Source organism: Primulina huaijiensis, chromosome 9 (assembly GCF_012295235.1).
Source record: "Primulina huaijiensis isolate GDHJ02 chromosome 9, ASM1229523v2, whole genome shotgun sequence".
In the NCBI taxonomy this organism is placed as follows: domain Eukaryota; kingdom Viridiplantae; phylum Streptophyta; class Magnoliopsida; order Lamiales; family Gesneriaceae; genus Primulina; species Primulina huaijiensis.
Window position 1 is genome coordinate 5,226,821 of NC_133314.1, and position 19,838 is coordinate 5,246,658.

The 19,838-nt window shown below is 36.4% G+C and overlaps 3 protein-coding genes across 3 annotated transcripts; 2 read left to right on the forward strand and 1 right to left on the reverse strand.

Moving 5' to 3' along the window:
• Positions 1-8,498: 8,498 nt before the first annotated feature.
• On the forward strand, positions 8,499-9,939 carry LOC140985340 (probable 3-ketoacyl-CoA synthase 21). The gene has a single exon (XM_073453172.1). The coding sequence runs from the start codon at positions 8,544-8,546 to the stop codon at positions 9,909-9,911; it is 1,368 nt and encodes a 455-aa protein (XP_073309273.1). The 5' UTR covers positions 8,499-8,543; the 3' UTR covers positions 9,912-9,939.
• A 641-nt stretch (positions 9,940-10,580) lies between these two features.
• Positions 10,581-15,633, forward strand: LOC140984855 (protein GAMETE EXPRESSED 2). The gene is made up of 16 exons (XM_073452525.1): positions 10,581-10,705; positions 10,808-11,131; positions 11,223-11,561; positions 11,682-12,008; positions 12,089-12,295; positions 12,374-12,447; positions 12,527-12,668; positions 12,751-13,059; positions 13,127-13,251; positions 13,346-13,563; positions 13,650-13,874; positions 13,984-14,210; positions 14,304-14,542; positions 14,625-14,781; positions 14,884-15,047; positions 15,397-15,633. The coding sequence occupies exons 1-16, from the start codon at positions 10,630-10,632 to the stop codon at positions 15,517-15,519; spliced, it is 3,276 nt and encodes a 1,091-aa protein (XP_073308626.1). The 5' UTR covers positions 10,581-10,629; the 3' UTR covers positions 15,520-15,633.
• A 934-nt stretch (positions 15,634-16,567) lies between these two features.
• LOC140984856 (pentatricopeptide repeat-containing protein At2g01510, mitochondrial) lies at positions 16,568-19,458 on the reverse strand. Its single transcript, XM_073452526.1, has one exon. It carries the CDS (start codon positions 19,104-19,106, stop codon positions 16,716-16,718), a length of 2,391 nt encoding a protein of 796 aa, XP_073308627.1. The 5' UTR covers positions 19,107-19,458; the 3' UTR covers positions 16,568-16,715.
• Positions 19,459-19,838: the final 380 nt, after the last annotated feature.

Consider the following 19,838-nt stretch of genomic DNA (forward strand, 5'->3'; position numbering starts at 1 on the left):
TATATATATCAGAAAGGGTTCAAGTTGTTGCAACTTGATCTAAATATTCCCTACTGTGAATCTTTCTTTCATTATTTAATAATCAGTCACCAAAATCTTGCCATTGGAGTTTTCGTTATGCTATGTGGTCCACAAATTGCACTCATTGACTTGTACTAAAGGACCAATGAAAACGTGGAATACAGCTGCAAGTATATTTGTAAATTTTCGAAATAAAACAAAAAAACTGACAAGAAGTAAAGATTGACTTGTAATCTTGGGAAGATTCCGTTTAGGTAGGTAGCCTTGTTTAAATATTTATTAGTTGCACGGGAAGATTAATTGATGGAAAATTTAAGTCAGATATGTATACTCAAAACAAAAATTGTTTGGATATAGATAAAAATTTGTGTGAGACAGTCTCACGGATCGTATTTTGTGAGACGGATCTCTTATTTGGGTCATTCATTAAAAAGTATTAATTTTTATGCTAAGAATATTACTTTTTATTTTGAATATTGGTAGGGTTGATCCGTCTCACGAATAATGATTCGTGAGACCGTCCTTACTTTTGGATATATATCATGGCCGGGTTGATTAGTGGGTGAATGAGAAATTTATGTTCCATGTATATTACTAGCTGAAGGAAAATAGTTGGCTCTGTATTAATTTGTCCTACGTTAGGATTATATTTAAGGAATCGATGGATGGACACTTGACATCTCAAATAGAGCCATTGGTTGGTTGAATAATTTGTGTAATCCCTCTAGTCATGGTTTGGTTTGAGCCGTGAAACCTATGCTGGTTTGGTTTGAATTTTGAGCATTGATTTTGTTGGAGTATTGTTTTCTCGAACTCAAGATTCAGTAAAAGTTTAAAATGTTTAGTTTTGACATTTAAAATGAAATGTTTCTAATTCATTTTTCTTTAAAATATACTAGAATTTTTTTTAAAAAATAATAAGGCTTCGGCCAAACAACACACACACACANAAACTCATCATCTATTTTACTCAAAACTCAGTGACTGCAATAAAAGTCATAAAATCGTAAACATCCAACCAAACCTAAAACTAGTGTTTTTCAAAAGCAATTTGAACGTCATAAATCCTCTCAAAAACTTCTCATACGCATAAACGTCATGAAAATCTTTAAAATACTGTAAAATAAATAATTGTGCGGAAACTAGCAAGGTCCTCGGGTTAATGCACCATCAGTCTAGTTTGTTCAATCATCAAACACTCCTATCTCTACGGAAATATTCTCACCTTCATCATTCACACCTGGTGAGTCTATTGACTCAGCAAACATTAACCATATTAACAAGTAATACGTATATATCCACATGAAACAGTGAAAAATACTTTAAATAAAATAGTTTTATCATGAACATGCATATACTTATAGCTTTTTTTTCATCATATACTTTTATTTTCATCATATAAATATACATTTCCCTTGGGCTGAAACCCGTTCATTAATTGTGACAATCCTTTCATCCTTCGGTCGATTGATCAATCTTAGCTATAAATCATGGTACCAGACGGCGAGGCAACATTAACCACTTTTCTGTTATGTGTCTTGGCCTATAGTTGACGGGGACACCAGCAACAACTTTTCCGTTACTGGGCCTTGGCCTATGGAACTTCGATGTTGAGTTCCCACGGGGCTTTGTCTCGTAAACGGGTTCCACTAGGGCTTTGTCCCTCACGAATCTCCATTTCCTTACCGTCACAATTAAGTCACTTCATTCAAACCATGTTTAGCATTTCTATCACTTTATAAAATACATGGATAAATATCATTTTGTTTTAAACCAAGCATGCAACACGTTTTTTAGCATTTATCATTTTCCATCATAAAATTCTATAACATTTCAAAATAAACATTTTAACATTCATTGCAGCTTTCAGAACACTACCAGGGCTCCTAACATTTTCAGGTGTAAAATGATCGTTTTGCCCATGAAACCCTAGTTTTCCCATTTTACACTCGAACCTTAAAAATTCGACCCGAATCCATCCAAAATTATCATAACACCTTAAAACATACCCATGAACATTTCTAAGACGTAAAATTAAGCCCCTTGACTAAATTCCGTAATTCGTTTTAAACTTGAATCAAAGTTCCGGTTTTAACCCGAGTCATCCCGAAACTTAACCAAACTTTCACCATAGCTTACTAACACCTAACCAACCCCTTTTCATCCTAATTCAAGCCATTTAGAACCCTTGGAAACACATAGCAACCTACTGGATTTTCATGCCCTAATCCAACAATCCCTAGCCCTAAACAATGCATGAGTCCTTCGATCCTAGCCCCAAATCGACAAGACCAGACCCTAAACACTTCTAGGACTAAGACCAAACCCCTAGGACCTCTACTGGACCAACCCAACGAGCCATGCACGAGGACGTGCATGGTTAATCTTCCTTGCGCGTGGCAACAGCTAGGACGTGCCCTAGCTGTGTGTCCGCCCTACCGAGCCCCTCTAGCCATGTGTGGACCACCATGGCTCGATGTTATAACTTTCACAAGCCCAACCCCTTGCCTGGACATCAACCCACACGGCCTCCCTCTTTTATTTTCCAAAATCGCATGCCCTAGCTCTATTGCAGCCAAATTTCGTGCAACCCCTTTCCCTTCTTTTCCAGCCTTGCAAAGCCCCATTTAAGACCCCTTGACCGCCCCTAAATCGAGCCCCTATCATCCCTAACCTGGCAGCCTCTTGTACAACATCAATATCATAAATTATATGGCAAGAAATTCAAGTTTCCCATGAATATATCACAAAAAAAGAAAATATGAAAAGGACATCAGATTTTTCATGAAAACAATTATAATCACATGTATTATGGCATGAATGATGAGAAAAGAAGGAATAAGTCTTTGCCTGATTCACGCACGAATATTCGAGTCTTGACGCGAAGGTACGTTGTCGGAGAGACAGGGGAAGCCTTGCTTTGTTTTTACCCTTCAAAGTTGATGTGTAGAATCCTTAGACGTGTGGGTGTGTGCGTGTGACTACTAGGGAGGGAAACCCTAGGTTTCCTAGGTGGTGTGTGTGAGTTGTAGCGGAACTTAAGGCTTGGAAAATTCAAAGCTTAGGTATTAATAATAAGGTAGACAATTGGGTCTAATAACTTTAGTATAATAGACCCATTGGAATGAATGAAAAATATTTCGTTTAGGAAAGTTTTCGAAAATATTAATCGAGTCTCCAAAAAGTCCTTATTTTCGTCAAATATCGATTACCGGTTTAAAATATGACTCGACATTTAAAAACATATAAAAAAAACCATTTTTCGAAAATTACATATTAATTATATCATATATTAAATAATAAAAATAATAATTTAATAAAATTATTTTTCCTTTACAGTCCTCGTTCTCCTTTCCTCGGTCACGCTCGAATAACCCTTAAAATTCAGTTTTATGCATTTTAATAGAAAACCATATTTTTTACATGTTTTAATTAATGTAATTAAAATAATTTAATTAAACATTTTTCATTTTTCTTAGATTTGCCTGCAGTTAGATTACGTTATCACATTTTGGATCTTACAATTCATCTATCCCTTAAATAAAATTTCGTCATCGAAATTAAGACTCACCGAATAACTCCGGGTAGTGACTCCTCATGTCAGACTCGGTTTCTCAAGTAGCTTCCTCCTGCGAATGATTTAGCCACTTGACCTTGACCATTTGAACAATCTTATTGTTGGAATTATAATTTCGGAGTTTGACAAATTAAGCGTGAAAAGATTGAAAACTGATGAGACAACTGAAGATAATTGAACTGAATATATGTAACTGATAGTTGCCCAAATTGAAGATTAATATGCAAGTTATTAAAGGCAACTGAAATGTTCAAAGCTAACTGAAGCTGTGTAATCAACTGGACGATCAGTTAAGATTGATCAGTTACACATTAATCAGTTAATCCTATCGGGTATAAAGAGTCAACTGATAAATCAGCCTGACACGTCATCAGTTAAGGAACGTAGCTATCAAGCGACAATTTGTACAAGAGCAGACTGCAACCTACAGTGAGAACGCCGCATATCAGAAAAGCTACAATGTACGATTGTCAAAAAAATGTTGATGTGTCTAACGGATATAAAGATTAAAACACATTCAATGTTACCGTTGGAAGCAAAGCCTATAAATAGCTGAGAAGATTAGCTGAGAAAGCACCTAACCTTCGCAATCTAACCTTTTGCGCGCACATTCATTCTTAAGTTAAAAGCTTTCAAAAATCAGTTATAAGAAGCTCTCGCTTATTAGATTTATTCATAGCTTTCAGGCTATACTTAGAGGTTAAGCACAAACATTCATTATTGTAATATTCGATCTTTTAAAGATCAGTTGTGCTTAGAAATTACATCAGTTGAATACTGATAAAAATTATATTGATACCAAGAGTTTTAGTTTTGACAGTGTTAAGTCTAAACTGAAGCGGGTTTGTACAAAGTATTGTATAGATCAAAGCCTTTTAGTAAATATCATATCCTTAAGATAGAAGGGGTGAAGTAGGAGCTTTTGAAGTCTCCGAACTTCCACAAATCTTGAGTTCTTTATTCTCAGTTTTATTCTATTTGTTATTCAGTTTATTTCCGCACTTTCATTAGTTAACTGACTGACATTGACAATAAGATTCCCGAATTCAGTTTATCACTAAACCGATTCATCCATCGAAAAGTTGTGAAACTTGTCAAGTGTTTATTCAACCCCCCCTTCTAAACACTTTATCACACCCAACCGATCCTAACAAATGGTATCAGAGTAGTTGAATCTTGTTTCTGAATATTTCCATCTTTACATCTGAATACTATGTCTTCCTTCAATAAGATTCCAATGTTCTCCAGAGAAGATTTTGATGATTGAAAGATAAGAATGCAGGTTCACTTGGCTGCACAACACGATGATATGTGGTACGTCATAATTGATGGACCAATGAGAATAGTGAAAGCAAATACTGTTGTTGCCATAGCTCATTGTGCACCACACCGCATTGACAAACCACGTGAAGAATGGACAACATAATATAAAAGAAAAGCCAATTTGGATAATGTGGCCAAAGATATTCTATACAATACATTGGATAAAATTACTTTCAGTAAAATAAAGATGTGCAGAACAACAAAAGAGATTTGGGAGAAACTGATCCAGCTGTGTGAAGTAAATGAGCAGACAAAAGAAAATAAACTCTCAGTTGTTGTTCAGAAGTTTGACAATATTAAAATGAAGACTAGAAAGTCCATGAACGAGAGAACGATGAAAGAGTCAGCGACATTATAAATGAATTGAATGCACTTGGAAAATTGTATTCAAACAAAGAAGTTGCGCTGAAGGTGGTTCGAGGTCTACCCAAGGAGTGTGAAGTCAAGACCATGGCTATGAGAGAGTCAAAGGACCTGAATAAGTTTGAGTTACAAGATTTGTTTGCTGATCTAAAATCCTATGAGTTTGAATTGCAGACAAGATAAGGAGAGCCATCTACTCCATAATCAAATCTGCTCTTAGTGCTATCAAACTGGAACCAACTAGTTCAGTTAAGAAAACTGAAGATCAGCTAAGTAATGACGCCATGTCATTATTTTTGAATAAATTTGGTAAATTCATGAGAATAAACCAAGGTTCATTCCAACGACATTATCAGAAAAACAATTTTAAAGAAGAACCAAACTCTTGCTTCAACTGTGGAAAGCAAGGACATTTCATTGCTGACTGTCCAACTGTGGTTCCAGTTTTAGTGCGCTTAGAACAGTTATAACTGGTCGAATTGTTGACTCGCCTTCTCTGGTTTGCATCTCAAATTCATAGGCTTTTAGATCTGCAAATAGATCATGTATTTCACCTTGTTCAAATCTTTAGATTCCCCGTGACAATGGTTTTAACATCCACTCCTTAGGAATACCAAGCATAACTTTCAGGGAAATCTCTTTATTGGAGTGCAGTCTTTCAAGTGTATTCAGTTCATTCACTATGATGCTGACTCTTTCATCAAAATGAACCATCGAATTTTCGGCTTTCATCTTGATGTTATCAAATTTTTGAACAGCAACTGATAGCTTGTTTTCTTTTGTCTACTCATTTCTTTCGCATAGTTGAATCAGCTTCTCTCAAATTTCCTTCGCTAATTTACACATTTTATTGTTAAATGTGTTTTTGTCGAGAGTCTTATACATGATGTCTTTGGTAACATTGTCCAAGTTAGCCTTTCTCTTATCTTCAGGAGTCCACTCATTTCTTGGCTTCTCTATTCGATGTTGTGCTTCATCGGTTAGCAACAGCTGTGTTGGTTTTCATGATCTTCATGGGTTCATCTGTTATGACATACCACATGTCATCATCCTGAGCAGTTAGATGAGTCTGTATTCTTATCTTCCAATCATCAAACTCTTCCCTGGAGAACATGGAAATCTTGTTGAATGAAGACATGATGATCTTTATCAGTTTGAGCATTTGAAAGTATTCAAGACAAGATTAACCGCTCGGATACCACTTGATAGGATCGGTTAAGGGAGTTTAAATGTTTAGAAAGAGGTTTGAATAAACACCTAGGATTTTTGAATCATTTTCCAAATATGAATCAGTTCTTTGAGGAACTGATCCTAAAATCTTGTTTGTCAATATAAATAAGTCAACTGATGAAAGTGTGAAATTAGACTGAATACCGAAGGATGGTGTAATGTAAAACTGATAATATAACTGAAATGAACACACATATTTTTAAGGATGTTCGGAGATTTCAAATGCTCCTACATCACCCATTCTATCACAAGGATAGTTTTTTACTAAAAGACTTTGATATATTACAATAGATTTTAATAATCCACTTCAATTGATATTACATACTACCAAACTGAAACTCTTAGCCTAAAAACTCTTTTACAATGACTGATTGAAAACACTCTAATTGGTAGCGTTAAATGCTGCTGATAAATATAATGAATTTAGAACTTGAGTGTGCGATCTGTAAATTGAGAAAATACTCGTGAAAAGTATCGCAACTGATTGAAAATTGTAGCTTGATTTTTCGTGTGATTTCACTAGCCTTCTTCAACTCATTAGATCAGCTATATATAATCTTTGATCTCAACGATCGTATTGAATGCATTAAATGACAAATATCCGTTGAATCATCATCTGGTTACTTTATCTTACAATAGTACGAGATATTCAGACTGTTTTGTTCTGATTCATCTGTTCTGCTATGGTACGATTTGTCAGTCTGTCTGTTGGTACTTCAACTGATGACATGAACAACTGATTAGAAGTCAACTGATCAGCCGATCAGTTCAGCTGGACATTATCAGTTCTAACTGATGTCCTATTAGTTACGAAGACTTCAATTGATAAGGTTTTTCCAATTCAGTTCAAACGAAGTCTTCAGTTACGATTACTCAATTGTTCGATCAGTTAGATTCTTCAGTTCTCTTACAGATTAATTTTTCAAATTCTGAAACTTATAATATTCCAACAAGAACGTATTGAAAAAGATTGACAAACTCAGTTATGAGACTGCTAGAGAAGATCGATGTGTTGTCGTTATTTAGTTTATTTACCTGTAAATCCGTTGCATTTTTTTTTTTTTGCATTTCATTGTTTATATTATTGCTTTAGCTTTTAAAGTGGTAAAGAATGTATTTGATCATTATGGGATTAGTAAACTAGTTTGGAATTATCTATTTCTCATGTTTGTCATTTTCGAATGTATAATTTGATAGCAATGCCCGGTGTCACAATCGTCCCGGGCATGGGGTGTGACAAAGACTATGTAGGACCGAGCGTCTGCCGCTTTACCAAAAGTTATAGCTGGTGGTAATGGTGCAATTCAAATCTTTTAAAACGTACAGTAACTCAAGCATCACGTTTCGATTGATCTACTAAGCATGGACAATTATTGCACCTAACAACCTCCATCCCAATAATTGCACTCCTTGCCATCAATGGGAATCGAACCCGTGACCTTGGCTCTGATACCAATTGTAGGACCGAGCGCTTGCCGCTTTACTAAAAGCTATAGCTGGTGGTAATGGTGCAACTCAAATCTTTTAAACTGTACAACTACTCAAACACCACGGCTCGATCGCTCTACCAAGCAGGAATAATTATTGCATCCAACATACTGTTTTAGGAAAAATGGTGAACATAAGGGACGAAAATGAGTCTTAACTTTTTGGTCTCTATTAAAAACTAACTTGTATATATAATTTTTTTTGAAAAAAAACTAACCGAGAGTTGACGGCAGGGACGAATATTGTGATGAATTTGGCAAACCAAACAGAAGAGGGAGATTTTAAGAAAAGTGACAAACAAAATGGAGGAAAATAACTATTAAGCGGTGAGATAAAAATAATAATAATAATTCAATCGATTAATGCAGAACATGACTCCAAAACAGAATTCCCCTTTCGTGCAGAATATCCCCTTGAAACAAGCACAATATGAGTGCTTGTCATGTCCCTCCATTTTCACGCCTACCAAACAACTCTCATCTCCAAACAATATAACTCGTAAAAATTCATCATAAAACACAACTCGAAACCCATCTTTCAAATGGCAGTATCTTCACAAAACACCTATTTTTGTGATCTTGCAATTAACGATAATCATATATGGGCATGGGTGTGCTTTATCTTGGTTGTGGCCTTATTATATCACATATTCGGGAAGAAAAACGTGATATATTTGCTCGATTACACTTGCTACAAGCCCCCCTACTCTTGTCGTACACCGATGTCGTTATATGCCGAGTATATCGAGCTGGACGACCAGTTCGATGATGATAGTGTGGCATTCCAGATCAAAGTTCTTGAAAAATCAGGCTTCAGCGACGAAACGTCGATCGCCCCATCCTTGTTCCGAGTTCCCATCACCAAGTCCCTTTCATTCAACAAAGATGAGGCGGAAACGGTCATCTTTTCCCTTGTCAATGAACTTTTGGACAAAAGCAGCATACGCCCGAATGCAATAGATATTTTGATCATAAATTCTTGTACGTTTTCTGCCACACCATCACTTACAGCAATGGTCGTAAACAAGTTCAAAATGAGAAGCAATATCATGAGCTTCAACCTCTCTGGAATGGGATGCAGTGCTGGAATCATATCTATAGGTCTAGCTAGAGATCTTTTAAGGGTTCATAGGAACTCGCTGGCCCTTATTCTGAGCACCGAGTTCATGAGCATGAACTGGTACACCGGTACGAACCGTTCGATGCTGCTTTCCAATTGCTTGTTCAGAATGGGGGGTGCCGCTATATTAATGTCCAACAGATGTCAAGACAGAAAGAAATCGAAATATACGTTACAACACGTAGTTCGAACGAATATAGCTAGAGATGATAAATCTTATACATGTATCTACCAAGAAGAAGACCACGCGAATAAAACTGGAGTATCTATTTCAAAGGACATATTAAGCGTGGCAGGAGAGGCAATGAAGGCAAACATGGCAATATTGGGACCTAAGGTGTTGCCATTTTCGCAACAATTTCGGTATGTCATGTTTCTATTTCTGCAAAAGATGAATATTTTGGACAAGGGTCGATTTTATATACCGGATTTCAGACAAGCTTTTGAACATTTCTGCATACATACTGGTGGGAAAGCTGTGATTCTGGCGATTGAGAAGAGGCTGAAGCTGAAGACGGAAGACGTCGAGGCTTCGAAGATGACTCTGTACAGATTTGGTAACACTTCTTCTTCGTCAATTTGGTATGAACTAAGCTATATGGAAGCTAAAGGGAGGATAAGAAAAGGGGAGAGGGTGTGGCAGCTTGCATTTGGGAGTGGATTCAAGTGTAACAGTGCGGTGTGGAAATGTGTTGGCAGTAATATTATTGAGGGAGATGAAACCAATGCATGGAGTGACAGAATCCATATGTATCCGGTGAATGTGCCCGATACCAGGAAAATACTTTGAATTTTGTAAAGGGAAAATTTGGCCACAATTCTTTGTTTCTTTATTAGCCAGACATGCAGATGCAATTAATACCCCGGAGTTGATGGCAAAATAGCCTCTTCTTGTTCAAGATCTCTCTTAAAATAATGATTCAAAATATATAAAAATAAAATTAGCGATTTTTTGGTCTATTCACTTTTTAAATTTTGGGTTTTTGTTTATTAAGTCTTCAATGTTTGATTTTAGTATATTAACTTCTAATTTTAGGATATTTTGGTCTAATTGTTGATGTAACATCTGACAAGTTAATAATTTTCGATGTCAAATCAATATTTTTCGATATCAGATCAGTATTTTCTATTATCACGTCAAAAATAAAACCAAAATAGTTGAAAATAAAAGTTAATGTATCAAAACTAAACTGAAAAAATAGTAGACAAAAATTCAAAATCCAACAAATTAGTGGACCGTAGAGTATAATTTTGACGCAAAAATATTTTTTGAATTTGTGTAATTTGATGTTTGAACGTGGGAATAAACTCCAATATAGCAGTTTTCTCCACAGAAACCAACCTAAGCATCTGAATTTCTAAATAATAATAATAATAATAATAGTTTCAGCAATATTTCCCATAAATTTAATATATAATTTCAAGAAATTGGAAAAAAATAATCACTCGCACAAATCTTTTCCCGCTCCAACAGTAGCATTGAATCTCTCCAGAACTTTTTCCCATCAATGGCTTCCAAAATTCTTCTGCTCTCTCCGATCATATCGTTAATCTCCTCCATTCTCTTTCATTCCTCGAAATCAGGTACTAATTCATGCATTTCTACGACATCCCATTTTACTAATCAAGATTTCTATGTGAAAATATGAATGGTTCGACTTTCAAAAATGTCTCTGTTCCTTGCAGATAATTCACCAATGCCCCTTTTCGCTTTCAGTTGGCTGAACAATAGCTGCATGTTCGTGGCGGGCGACACTGCAACGATTAGAGTAATAGTTCTTGGAATATATGAGAGTGGAAAGTACGAGTTTCCGTTCAATCCGAATATCACAGTGAATGATAAGATTGGTAACAGCAGTTACATTTCTGGCGTTTCTTTGAATTTTGGTGGTGAAATCAAGGATTGGGAGATTTCGTTTACTCCTATTATGGTGGGTTCATTCAATGTATTGATCACTGATCATCATTTTCGGGTGTTGGATTCTTCTTTGCACTTCGGAGTTACTCCAGGTTTTTAAAATTTTCTCGACGAACCCATTAATTTCCATATGATTATCTTGTATCAGCAATATAATTCCTTGCTCATGCTTTAAACTTGAAGGTAGAATGTATCCAGCCTCCGGAATTTTGTCTTGGCAGGATGGAGTCGACGAGTTTATAGCCGGAACTATGGCTGAAATGTTGATCCTCCCAAAAGATGCATTTGGAAATAATGTATCTTCATCTAGTGAAGGGCCTATCCTTTTCAACTTCACTTTGTTCGCGTTGACCACTTCAGGACTCCCGGCAGATGTGCTTAATGTAACCAACAAAGGGTGGAATACTCAAGGTTATATTAGCATCGAGTTTGTTGCAGCCACTGCTGGAAGCCTCCTACTTCATGTAGAAGTCGAAAAACAGGCTTTGGAGGGCTCTCCATTGGCATTCACTGTCAATCCAGGTTATTAACATGCTTGTGAATCTAATAATGCGAGATTTGATTAGCATCAATGCGCTTTCGAATTCATTTTTTTTGGATAGGCCTAGATTTTTTGAATCCATGATGATACCACTGTTACAGGAATACTGGATATCAACAGCTGTGTGGCTAAATGGAATGTTGAAACGAATTTATTTCAATTATTTTCAAAGATGGAAGCTTTCATACACCAATATGATCAATATGCAAACTTGGTATCAGGATTATATGAATTTGATATTGAAGTTATCGAGAAGGGAACGAATTTGTCTATGCCCATTGCTGATTTGCGCTTCAAAGAAATTGAGCCCGGCATTCAATCATTCTCCTTCAGCTTAGAGGAGCCAGGAAACTTCACACTCGTGATATCTGACAAGGAGCACAGTACACTCATCTTCAATATGCCTTATGACTTCATTGTGTATATAGGTGCTACAGCCCGCTCCTTTTTAAGTTCTCTTTCTGTTGTATTCATTTTTCTTGTTTATCCTAATGCTCGACTTTGGCAGGCTATTGTGATGGGATGAACAGCATAGTCAATGGATCGGGTTTAAATGGTTCTGTTGCTGGTGATATAGCAAAGTTCTCTGTTTTCTTGAAGGATGCTTATTTGTATCCTTCTCCTGTTGAAGTGGAAAGCCTTCAAGTCCGAATTGTGCATGAACTTGATTCCCAGATTTTACATCCAATCATTTTAACAAGGGAGATTGCCAATGGTAGAAATCATAAAGATTTAGTTTACACAGTTACATTTTTCATTACCTTTACCAGAAGCATAATTTGATCTACTACAGGAAGCATGTCCTCTGGAAGACCCAATCAAGGTGATTTTGATCTTATGCAGGTTGCAAATGCAGCAGTGAACAATGTAGGTGATGTACAATTTTTATTTCTTGAGATAGTATGCTACAGAGTAATGCGTGTTAACGATGGATTTTTTTATGCAGTTTTCTGGAAAACAAAGTCCCAAGGCTAGTGTTTTTGATGTTATTTACAGACCCGAAAAAAGCGGTATCTACGAAATCAGTGTATTTTGTGGAAATATTCAATTAAATGGTGGGCATCAATTTAGAAAGGAAGTAAGTGCAGGTACATTTAGATTTTGCAATGTATTAATAGCAAGATGTGCTGCATATACAGATTATTGATACATCTTTGTTGGGTTCTGCAGGTCTGGTTAACATGTCGCTTGCAGAAGTAGTAAAATGCTCAACAAAAGTACCTAGACTGGTTAATAACGAAATAGTTGTACAACTCAAGGATTCATACTACAATCCTGTACTATCAGAACAGGCAAGGTTGAAATTAGAGATTGTTTCAATCGACAAATCTACCGTTATGACATGGAACTTTTCGGATAATAATGATGGAACTTATACCGCTAGTTACCAGGCAAAAGAAGTTGGCACATATGAGATTTGTGCTTGGTATGACGAAGAGCATCTCAGGCCTTGCCCTTTTGGGGTGAATGTTTACAACAGTAAGTTCTGTCAAATGCTACATTCATGGATCTTGATTTTCTTACTTACTTATCTTGTTTCTTTCAGGTGAATATTTCCCTAAAGTTTATAATGATACCGTTTCTGTGTGGGAAGACGAATCGGTTGCTTTCAACATCCTTGAAAATGATTATTTTGCTGGTGGTCATGCAAGCATTTTCGAGTACACAAAGGTAAGTCACTTAAAACTTCATAAGATACTGATAAATAAACTGTAGAAGGTTGTTCCTTCGAAAATTCACTTGATATATGTATAATACATGGCAGCCAGATCATGGTTCGCTTCTGCAGTACGGGCACCTCTTTAGATACACACCATATAAACGATTTCATGGGAACGACTCTTTCTTGTACACGATAGCCGATGTTAATGGGAATCTTGCTTCTGGAGCTGTGAATTTACTTGTTCTCTGCATACCACCTCAGTTGGTTTCTATTCCAATGAACTTGCAAGCTACAGAAGATGCCGTTAGTCCCACATTTGGGTAAGGTGACGCTTTTACTTCATCTTCATCCCTAAATCCAAGGTTGAATTCGTAACGGAATAATGTCTGTCTTGTTCTTTATGTAGTGGTTTCCCTGGATTTGAGATTATTTACTCCGACATGTCCGAAAACATAACGGTTACTCTCAGTGCACAGAATGGGATTGTGTTGCTATCTCCTATGCTAATGCAGTTTCAACCAAAATTCTATGAATTTTCTATCCAAAGAGACATTGGAAATGCTAATGGGCTTACTTTGATAGGCTGTCTTGATTCAATCAATTTCGCTCTTCAATCCATCAAATACTTTGGGTATGCCTGTTAGTAGTACACCCTTCCTAAACCACCACCTAACACGTCTTTTAACTGTTTGCCGTGCTTTCTATTGACTCATTTTTATTGTGTTGCTCATGCGTGTTAGCAAAGAAAACTTTTACGGCGCCGATGCTATTCGAATTTCTTCCAAAAACAGGAATGGGGAGAACACTATAGACGTTCCCCTCTATGTACAGCCTATCAACGATCCACCTGTCATAAATCTACCATCATATCTTATCTTGGAGGAAAAGAGTGATGGAGCACTAATCTTTGGTGGACAAAGTGTCAAGTTGGACTTTGTTACTGATCCAGATATTGTGGATTTTCCCGGTAACATCCTGAACAACCGAACTTACACTGTTTTAAGAAGTTATAATGTTCGGATGCGAGAACCTGATTTCCGGTTAATGTAATGATGTTCAGGCAACAGGTCTCATTTTCTGCTCCTGTCTTCTGTAGAAGTCAGTTCTGGATTCCTGTCAACGAGCCTTCCTGCCGAACTAATCGGTTCAACAGAAATAAAAATGAAATCTAGTTATCAATGGCAGCCACTGCAAACATTTGTTACCATATCGAAGCATTTCCTGGTAAAGGCAAAAGCTATCAGATTTCGTGGTTCAATCGAAGAACTTAACAGTATAATGGAACAACTAATGTTTCATGTATGTCTTGCAGGACCCTTTTCAGTACATACTGTTTTTATATCTAAACTCGACCAATTTCCTTAGATCTTTTATATTTCAGGAAGGCAAGCACGGTGCTGTCTTGACGGTGACAGTGAATGATCTAGGAAATCATGGATGCTACCCGAATTGCAATGCAATGATGACGTCGTCTCTTTTTGTACAGTCTAACGTGAATCTGATCAGGAAAAGGCCCATGAGTTCTTTTGCAGCACATAGTAAGTTGAAAATTTTTAATACGAGCATTACTCTCTGCATTCTTAACAAACTCTTGAACATCATCTGTTATTCACTTGTCTCAATCTGCTATTATGTTGTAGCTTTTGGAGCAGTTATCGTGGTCGAATCCGTTTCAGTGCTTTGTTTGGGTTTGATGCTTCTGTTTTTCATATGCAAATGTTCTGTTATTCTTCTTAAAGAAAAGAAGAGACAGAAGGATCAGCATATGGATCTCTCCAAAATTCAAGATTCATCCAAACAAGCTGTAAGTTGGCTTTTGCAGTGTTCATTATTCTTTTTACTGTTTTTGACGCACTGGATTTGTCACCTGTGGAATATTTTCTCAACTTTTGCTAAAAAAATTATTTAGGATTAGTTAATCTTTTCAGCCTAATTATTTGGATCCAAAATGGTTTTGGTCACTGTTTTTTGAAATATGTAAAAAAGTTCGATCGACTTATGTAATAAAGATGGTTTTGGTCCCCGACTTTAATTCATTGATTAAAGGAACCAAAATGGACTGCTCCCAAACAACAGGACTCTTACTGTTTTACGACTCATCAATATCGGGTACCAAAAACATTTAAAACTTATAATTTGGTGATATTTTGCAGTTGGCCTTTGACTTATCTGAGAATGAGAAATTATTTATGAAGAGTTCTGCTCAGTCTCTCGGTGATCACCACGAAGAAACCCAGTCTGTGAATCTTGAGCCTTCTACTTCTACCAAGGAATGATTTTTATTTTTATTATTTGTATATAGTTTTTTAAATTTAATGCGATTAAAAAAAGTGCAAAATAGGTCATATTTGGTCATGTTTCTAATGTTTACACAAAATAATATTTTCTGATTATAAGTTTCAGTCATTGAGTTTGAAAATAAGAACTATGTTAGATTATATTTTCAAACTAAATGATTTTTACTATAACAGCCGACCCATAATAAATTATTGGATAAAATGATAACAATCAAGGTTTTCATAATTATTTATTGAAATTTTATCTAAAAATAATTCAATTTTTGTGTGATGTTATGTTATAAGATGTTTTTGATGTGACCATTTTATCAATTAAAGTGCAGTTATTCAAGCATAATACTTTAACGGGCAGGGGTTGTGGAGTCAATCTGAGAAGCTCATTTCAGCAGCTAAACAAACCAAGAATCCAATTATTTATCAATACTTGCAAACCACCCAATCAAGGGATTCTGGTACTCCATCAAGAACGCATACAGAATCAGCATCATCGTATTCTCGATATCTCATCAACCATTCGTGGTCGAATCTATACTACAGCGAGTGAAATTATGAGAATGAAATGGAATGGAATGAAATCAAATAACATATATAGGAACCTACCACAAATTGATAAATCCAATGCCTTCCTCTTCGTGTGGTGAACTTTATGCAATATAGCATGGACTTAGCCATCATCCAGTTGGATGAATTTCAAGTGAATCTCTAGCATTTTTCTCATCAAAACTAAGAGCATGCTCACAATCTTGCACCCAGAGAATTCATTGATTTCCCTTGCTCATCTGCATTAACAACATTCTACAGGCATTTCAGATTTCTCGATTTAAGATGTCAGTTTAAAATCTTGGTCACATACATACAAACCTTAGATGGCACACTTAGAACCTTGGGAGATGTGTACGATTAAGCATTGCCATTATGTCAGTTGTATCCTCCAGAAAAGAAGACCTTAATATGCCTCAAGAACTTTACTGGTGCCGAGAGAAATCCCTCCATTAAAAGAAGAACAACCCCCCCCCCCCCCCCCCCCCCCCCCCCCCCCCCCCCCCCNCTTACATTACCAAGAACTAGATGCATTTGCACAAGTGCACATTATAACACACTCAAACTTCCTGAGATCAAGTATCGAATAACTGCATGCTGCATGCTTATGACATGAACAGTCATGGTGGATACTTCTACCAAAAGTCTGCACATGAGCATATTCCTTCTCTGAAATGATGAAAGCAATTTGAATCCCTAAGAACAATATGACGTTGATAAACCTGTGATATAAACTTCACAGCATTATGGCAGTCGCCACAAACCCGGAGGTTCTTGTATATCCGAATCGGAGCCCCCATTGGAACATAAAGGATCCCAAAAACCACAGCCAATTTTTCGCTATGAAAGGCAAGACCACATTCCTTAGCCTCTTCATTGATATCATGAAGAGCAAAATTAGTGTCAGGAACATATCCAGCTTCCTTGATTAACATTAAGACTTCATCAAGTTTCAAGTAAATCTCATTCGCCTTTGGATGGCTCCGATCTTCACACGTAAATATATGTGGTTTGCTATTCATCTCAATCCAACTACATCCAGGCTCCTTTCCCAAACCCTTTGATTTCATCTTTTTTCTAACTGCGGCAGCTTCTTTCCACTTTTCAGTTGATGAATAAATATTTGATAACACAACATACGGGACAGAATCTCGAGGGTTCAGTTCTAAAAGGGCAGTTGCAGCTCTCTTTGCCAAATTAATATTCTTATGCATTCTACAAGCAGCAAGCAATGCTTTCCAAACCGCTGTGTCAGGTTTGACGTCCATTTTATTTAATAACTCCTCTGCCTCATGCATTTTCCCTGATCGGCCTAAAAGATCAATCATACAAGCATAATGATTTGGACCAGGTCTTATTCCATAATCTTTTTGCATGGATTCAAAGTAATAGCGGCCACGTTCAACAAGGCCTGCATGACTGCAAGCAAAAAGCAATCCTACAAAAGTAATAAAATCAGGCTTTATCCCGCTAGCTATCATTTCATCATAAATATGAAGAGACTCCAATCCTTTACGATTTTGGGCATAGCCAACAATTAGAGCCGTCCAAGTGATCACATTACAAATTTTCATCGAGTCAAAAACCTTTCTCGTGTCTTCCAAGCAACCACAATTCGCATACAATGACACGAGTGAATTATTAACGAGCAAGGACGAACCATGCCCAGATTTTATTGAATTTCCATGCACTTGCTTCCCAAAATCTAACAAAGCCAACTCCGCACTTGAACTCAAAATGCTGGCTACGACAACTTGGTCAACATCCATTTCATCCATTCTCATTTTACAGAACAACTTCAGACCTTCTTCATGATGTCCATTGTGAGCACAACCAGTAATGACAGATGTCCAAGAGATCACATCCTTGTCCACAGAAAAATTTAACAATTTAAATGCACAAACTAAATCATCCTGTTTGGCATACATATCAATAAGAGCATTGCTCACTAGTTTGTACCCATCAAATCCAGATTTTGTAACCAAAGCGTGAAGAGATTTGCCATTCTTCTCATCTTTCATTGAAGCTAAAGAGTTTATAACTGAGGGATATGTAAATTCATCAAGTTCCATCCCTTTTTCATGCATCATTACGAATAAAGATAATGCTTGTCCCGGAACATCCTGTCTTACACACCCAACAATCATAGCATTCCATGAAATCAAATCATCATCCTGCATCGATTCCACCACTTTCCAAGCCCTACTCAGGTCTCCACATTTTGCATACATATCAACCAATGCACTTTGAACAAACACATTAGAATCAAAACCACCACGAACAACACAACTATGCACTTGTGTCCCGAATTCAATATTAGACACAGCCGCACATGCTGTGAGCACTCCTGGAAAAGTATATTGGTTAGCCTCAGCCCCATCTGCCCTCATTTCCCTGAAACAGTCAATTGCGTCCACAACATCACCATTTAAAGAATACCCATTAATCATGGCAGTCCAAGTTACATGATTTTTCCTACCTTGCATTCTCTCAAAAAGATACTTTGCTTCCAAAACATGCAAGCATTTTGCATACAAATCAATGATTCCAGTAACAACAAAAGCATCCATATCAAAACTAGTCTTGATGGCATAACCATGAATTTGTCTACCACCTGAAAGAAAACCCTTCACAGAGCATAGTCTAAGGACACTGCCCAATGTGAACTCACTAGGCCTGCAACCCTGAATTCGCATCTCCCAGAACAATTCAAAACTTTCAATTTCACAACCCATTTTGCAGTACCCTGAAATAAGTGAAGACCAAGTAATTACACTCTTTTTTGGAGCATCATCGAATAGTTTTCTTGCTTCAACAAGCCTTCCCGAATTTGCATAACCAGATAACATCGTATTCCATGTACACACATCCCTCACGGGCATTTCATCGAACACTTTTCTAGCTTCATCACATCCACGGGAATTCAACAACCCACTCAAATATTGATTCGCTTCAATCAGTAATTTATGCGTACCGTCAATCTCAGCGCTCGAACTTCTACATGCACGAGAAGCCAATTTGTACATCGCCAGATTTCTAGCTTCTGCAGCCTTTAGAGGAAGCCAGGCAATATACACAAGATATTTTCATTGAACTAGCTGGGGGCGTGACGTAATATATGAAACATATGCGTTGATGCATAGATTAACTTCATCTAAAATAAAAAAAAGGTAAGCAATGTGTAGAATTAGTGTAATACGTTGAAAAAACACAAAATTTCAGCACCACGGAAAACAGAAAACAGACTGAGGGTGAAAGGGTTCATAATATATGAAATGCAAGGACAGACCAGTGTAGGAGGGAGAAAAGCGTGGGCCCAAGAAAGAGTTGGACGAAAGATTTTAAGGAACTCTGAGGATCAGCCACGACACATTTCTTTGGACTTCCGAATTGAGTGATTTAATTCGATGGTTGGATCAGACGTTTTATATCATATAAAATAATAATATAATGTAATAAATAATATATTTTAAATTTTAAATATGTATAAAAAATAAAAAAAAATTATATTTTTTGATGTTTAAAAAATATAAAAATAAATTAGGATAAAAACATCATATCAAATTTAAACTGAGGATTTAATCTCAGAGACCTAAAATTTTAATTTTAACTCTTCCATTTTGACAAAATGATAAAAAAAAAAAAAAAAAAAACATCATTTATGTTATAACTGAAGCAGAAATTTTTACATATTTCAGTTAAAATTATTTCAAACATACAATTTTTTATTATTACTATGTAATCGAATGTTTGAGGAG

What these genes read in the sequence shown, in the direction of transcription:
- LOC140985340 (XM_073453172.1), top strand. Translation starts at nt 8,544, where the DNA reads ATGGCAGTATCTTCACAAAACACCTATTTTTGTGATCTTGCAATTAAC.
- LOC140984855 (XM_073452525.1), top strand. Translation starts at nt 10,630, where the DNA reads ATGGCTTCCAAAATTCTTCTGCTCTCTCCGATCATATCGTTAATCTCC. An exon ending in TGACTTCATTGTGTATATAG is followed by an intron (nt 12,009 to 12,088) that starts GTGCTACAGCCC and finishes CGACTTTGGCAG; the next exon opens with GCTATTGTGATGGGATGAAC. An exon ending in AGATATTGTGGATTTTCCCG is followed by an intron (nt 14,211 to 14,303) that starts GTAACATCCTGA and finishes AATGATGTTCAG; the next exon opens with GCAACAGGTCTCATTTTCTG.
- LOC140984856 (XM_073452526.1), bottom strand. Translation starts at nt 19,106, where the DNA reads ATGTACAAATTGGCTTCTCGTGCATGTAGAAGTTCGAGCGCTGAGATT.